Source organism: Lampetra fluviatilis, unplaced genomic scaffold, assembly GCF_964198595.1.
Source record: "Lampetra fluviatilis unplaced genomic scaffold, kcLamFluv1.1 SCAFFOLD_815, whole genome shotgun sequence".
Classification (NCBI taxonomy): Eukaryota; Metazoa; Chordata; class Hyperoartia; order Petromyzontiformes; family Petromyzontidae; genus Lampetra; species Lampetra fluviatilis.
The window spans coordinates 29,961-35,000 of NW_027620902.1; the positions used below are offsets into that span (position 1 = coordinate 29,961).

Consider the following 5,040-nt stretch of genomic DNA (forward strand, 5'->3'; position numbering starts at 1 on the left):
ATCAGTTTATTTTCAACCATCGATTACACGGATCTGCATCCAGCGGTGGGTAGATCACGGTGCTTCTGTTGATCGCAGAGAGAGAGGAACACGTGGATGAGAGACACAGACAAAGCTCCCCCAGGTAGCCTCTAGCAGGGCTGTAGGGGCAAGTGCTGCTAGTAGCAGCAGTGTCTATGTACTACACACACTACACACAGACAAAGCTCCCCAGGTAGCCTCTAGCAGGGCTGTAGGGGCAAGTGCTGCTAGTAGCAGAAGTGTCTATGTACTACACACACCACACACAGACAAAGCCCCCCAGGTAGCCTCTAGCAGGGCTGTAGGGGCAAGTGCTGTGAGCAGCAGCAGTGTCTATGTACTACACACACCACCACACAGACAAAGCTCCCCCAGGTAGCCTCTAGCAGGGCTGTAGGGGCAAGTGCTGTGAGCAGCAGCAGTGTCTATGTACTACACACACCACCACACAGACAAAGCTCCCCCAGGTAGCCTCTAGCAGGGCTGTAGGGGCAAGTGCTGTGAGCAGCAGCAGTGTCTATGTACTACACACACCACGCAGAGACAAATCTCCCCCAGGTAGCCTCTAGCAGGGCTGTAGGGGCAAGTGCTGCTAGTAGCAGCAGTGTCTATGTACTACACACACTACACACAGACAAAGCTCCCCAGGTAGCCTCTAGCAGGGCTGTAGGGGCAAGTGCTGTTAGTTGCGAGTAGTATCAGCAGTGTCTATGTACTACACACACCACACGCAGACAAAGCTTCCCCAGGCAGCCTCTAGCAGGGCTGTAGGGGCAAGTGCTGTTAGTAGCAGCAGTGTCTGTGTAGTACACACACCACACACAGACAAAGCCCCCCAGGTAGCCTCTAGCAGGGCTGTAGGGGCAAGTGCTGTTAGTAGCAGCAGTGTCTATGTACTACACACACCACGCACAGACAAAGCTCCCCCAGGTAGCCTCTAGCAGGGCTGTAGGGGCAAGTGCTGTTAGTTGCGAATAGCAGCAGCAATTTCTACTTGTGTTGTGGTCATTGCAAACACGATGCCTTGAATGAAGGTGTCAGTTTTTTGGTAACAGTTTAAAAGGGTAAAAACCTACTACAGTGTACTATAACACACACCACCAAAAGACACACGGCTCACACTCACCCTGTGGCTACCACCACACCGCTACCAGATGCACTGCCCTGCGTTCTGCGAGAAGGAGAGCCCCTCGGGACACTGCTTGTGGTACGCGACGGTGTTGGAGCAGTGGTAGAAGGAGTTGCGATCACCAGGGTCACTGTACATCCCGTCACTCTTATACAGACAGAAGTTGGGGCTGGGACCTGGGGGGGTCATGCGGGAGGAGGGGGGGGGAGACAGAGAGAGAGGGGTCTCAGTTCATCTCCACGTGTCTCTGGGTCTCTGTGTGTCTCTATGGGTCTCTGTGTGTCTCTGGGTGTCTCTGGGTGTCTTTGTGTGTCTTTATGGGTCTCAGTTCATCTCCACGTGTCTCTGGGTCTCTGTGTGTCTCTATGGGTCTCTGTGTGTCTCTGTGTGTCTCTGGGTGTCTTTGTGTGTCTTTATGGGTCTCAGTTCATCTCCACGTGTCTCTGGGTCTCTGTGTGTCTCTATGGGTCTCTGGGTGTCTCTGGGTGTCTCTGGGTGTATCTGTGTGTCTCTATGGGTCTCAGTTCATCTCCACGTGTCTCTGGGTCTCTGTGTGTCTCTATGGGTCTCTGGGTGTCTCTGTGTGTCTCTATGGGTCTCAGTTGATCTCCAGGTGTCTCTGGGTCTCTGGATGTCTCTATGGGTCTCTGGGTGTCTCTGGGTGTCTCTGGGTGGCTCTGTGTGTCTCTATGGGTCTCTATCAATCTCCACGTGTCTCTGGGTCTCTGGGTGTCTCTATGGGTCTCTGTGTGTCTCTGGGTGTCTCTGGGTGTCTCTGTGTGTCTCTATGGGTCTCAGTTCATCTCCACGTGTCTCTGGGTCTCTGAGTGTCTCTATGGGTCACTGGGTGTCTCTGTGTGTCTCTGTGTGTCTCTATGGGTCTCAGTTCATCTCCACGTGTCTCTGGGTCTCTGTGAGTCTCTATGGGTCTCTGGGTGTCTCTGGGTGTCTCTGGGTGTCTCTGTGTGTCTCTATGGGTCTCTATCAATCTCCACGTGTCTCTGGGTCTCTGGGTGTCTTTATGGGTCTCTGGGTGTCTCTGGGTGTCTCTGGGTGTCTCTGTGTGTCTCTGTGTGTCTCTATGGGTCTCAGTTCATCTCCACGTGTCTCTGGGTCTCTGTGTGTCTCTATGGGTCTCTGGGTGTCTCTGGGTGTCTCTGGGTGTCTCTGTGTGTCTCTATGGGTATCTATCAATCTCTACGTGTCTCTGGGTCTCTGGGTGTCTCTATGGGTCTCTGGGTGTCTCTGGGTGTCTCTGTGTGTCTCTATGGGTCTCTGTGTGTCTCTATGGGTCTCTGTGTGTCTCTATGGGTCTCAGTTCATCTCCAGGTGTCTCTGGGTGTCTTGGGTGTCTCTATGGGTCTCTGGGTGTCTCTATGGGTCTCTGTGTGTCTCTGGGTATCTCTGGGTGTCTCTATGGGTCTCTGTGTGTCTCTATGGGTCTCAGATCATCTCCAGGTGTCCCTGGGTCTCTGGGTGTCTCTATGGGTCTCTGTGTGTCTCTATGGGTCTCTGGGTGTCTCCAGGGGTATCTGGGTGTCTCTATGGGTCTCTGCGTGTCTCTATGGGTCTCTGTGTGTCTCTATGGATCTCTGTGTGTCTCTATGGGTCTCTGTGTGTCTCTGGGTGTCTCTGTGTGTCTCTATGGGTCTCTGTGTGTCTCTATGGGTCTCTGTGTGTCTCTATGGGTCTCTGGGTGTCTCTGTGGGTCTTTGTGTGTCTCTATGGATCTCTGTGTGTCTCTATGGGTCTCTGCGTGTCTCTATGGGTCTCTGTGTGTCTCTATGGGTCTCTGTGTGTCTCTATGGGTCTCTGTGTGTCTCTGGGTGTCTCTGGGTGTCTCTGGGTGTCTCTATGGGTCTCTGTGTGTCTCTATGGGTCTCAGTTCATCTCCAGGTGTCTCTGGGTCTCTGGATGTCTCTATGGGTTTCTGTGTATCGCTATGGGTCTCTGCGTGTCTCTATGGGTCTTTGGGTGTCTCTATGGGTCTCTGCGTGTCTCTATGGGTCTCTGTGTGTCTCTATGGGTCTCTGGGTGTCTCTATGGGTCTCTGGGTGTCTCTATGGGTCTCTGCGTGTCTCTATGGGTCTCTGTGTGTCTCTATGGGTCTCTGCGTGTCTCTATGGGTCTCTGTGTGTCTCTATGGGTCTCTGCGTGTCTCTATGGGTCTCTGCGTGTCTCTATGGGTCTCTGCGTGTCTCTATGGGTCTCTGTGTTTGTCTCTCTGTCTCTGTCTATCTCCCAATGATGGTTACTACGTTGATTTTTCAATCACTCATTCATCCACCCACCTACTCACCCACCCATTCACTCACCCAACCACCCAGCCACCCACTAATTCACCCACCCACTCAATCATTCACCTACTCACCCACCCACTCACTCATCCACCCACTAACTCACTCAATCACTCATCCACCCACTCACCCACAAAATCATCCATCCACTAACTCACCCACCCAGCCACCCAGCCACTCACCCACTAACTCACCCACCCAGCCACATACTCACTCACCCACTTAATAATTCACCAACTCATCCACCCACTAACTCACCCACTCACTAACTCACGCAATCACTCACCCACCCACTCAATAACTCACCTAGTCACCCACCCACTAACTAACCCACTCACTAACTCACGCAATCACTCACCCACCAACTCAATCACTCACCTAGTCACCCACCCACTAACTCATCCACTCACTAACTCACTCAGTCACTCATCCACCCAATCATCCACCCACTCACTCACTCACTCACCCATTTACCCACCCACTCACCCACCCACTAACTCACCCACTAACTCACCCACTCACCCACCTACTCACTCAATCACTCATCCACCCACTCACTCACTCACCCACTCATCCATCCACTAAATCACCCACCCAGCCACCCACCCACCCAGCCACCCACCCACTCACTCACCCAGCCACACACCCACCCACTAACAAACCTACCCACTCAATCACTCACCCACCCACTCAATCACTTACCTACTCACCCACCCACTAACTCATCCGCTCACTGACTCACTAAATCACTCATCCACCCACTAACTCACTCACCCAGCCACCCACCCACCCACCAACTAACCTACCCACTCAATCACTCACCCACCCACTCACCCACCCACTCAATCACTCACCTACTCACTCACTCACCCACTAACTCATCCGCTCACTGACTCACTCAATCACTCATCCACCCACTAACTCACTCACCCAGCCACCCACGCACCCACTAACTAACCTACACACTCAATCACTCACCCACCCACTCACCCACCCACTCAATCACTCACCTACTCACTCACCCACACACTAACTCATCCGCTCACTGACTCACTCAATCACTCATCCACCCACTAACTCACTCACCCAGCCACTAACTCACACACTCAGCCACCCACTCACTCACCCACTCAATCAATCACTCATCTACTCACCCACCCACCCACTAACTCACTCAATCACTCATCCACCCACTCATCCACCCATTAACTCACTCACTCAATCACCCACTCACCCACCCACCCACTCACCCACCCACTAACTCACACACTCAGCCACCCACTCAATCACCCACTCAATCATTCACTCACCTACTCACCCACCCACCCACCCACTAACTCACTCAATCACTCATCCACCCACTCATCCACCCATTAACTCACTCACCCAGCCACCCACTCACCCACCCATCCACTCACCCACCCACTAACTCACTCACCCAGCCACCCACCCACCCACTAACTAACCTACCCACTCAATCACTCACCCACCCACTCACCCACCCACTTAATCACTCACATACTCACTCACCCACCCACTAACTCATCCGCTCACTGACTCACTCACTCAATCACTCATCCACCCACTAACTCA

General features: G+C 53.0%; 1 protein-coding gene across 2 annotated transcripts in view; it reads right to left on the reverse strand.

Moving 5' to 3' along the window:
- LOC144954519 (putative endochitinase) overlaps positions 1–5,040 on the reverse strand; it is a 12,746-nt gene continuing 7,706 nt past the window's right edge. For both annotated transcript variants that reach the window (XM_078884991.1, XM_078884990.1), the window contains 2 exons: positions 1,148–1,326; positions 1–65 (listed from right to left, as the gene is read on the reverse strand). In XM_078884991.1, coding sequence (XP_078741117.1) covers positions 1,169–1,326 — 158 coding nt within the window. In that variant the 3' untranslated portion in view covers positions 1–65; positions 1,148–1,168. The remainder of the gene's footprint in view (positions 66–1,147; positions 1,327–5,040) is intronic.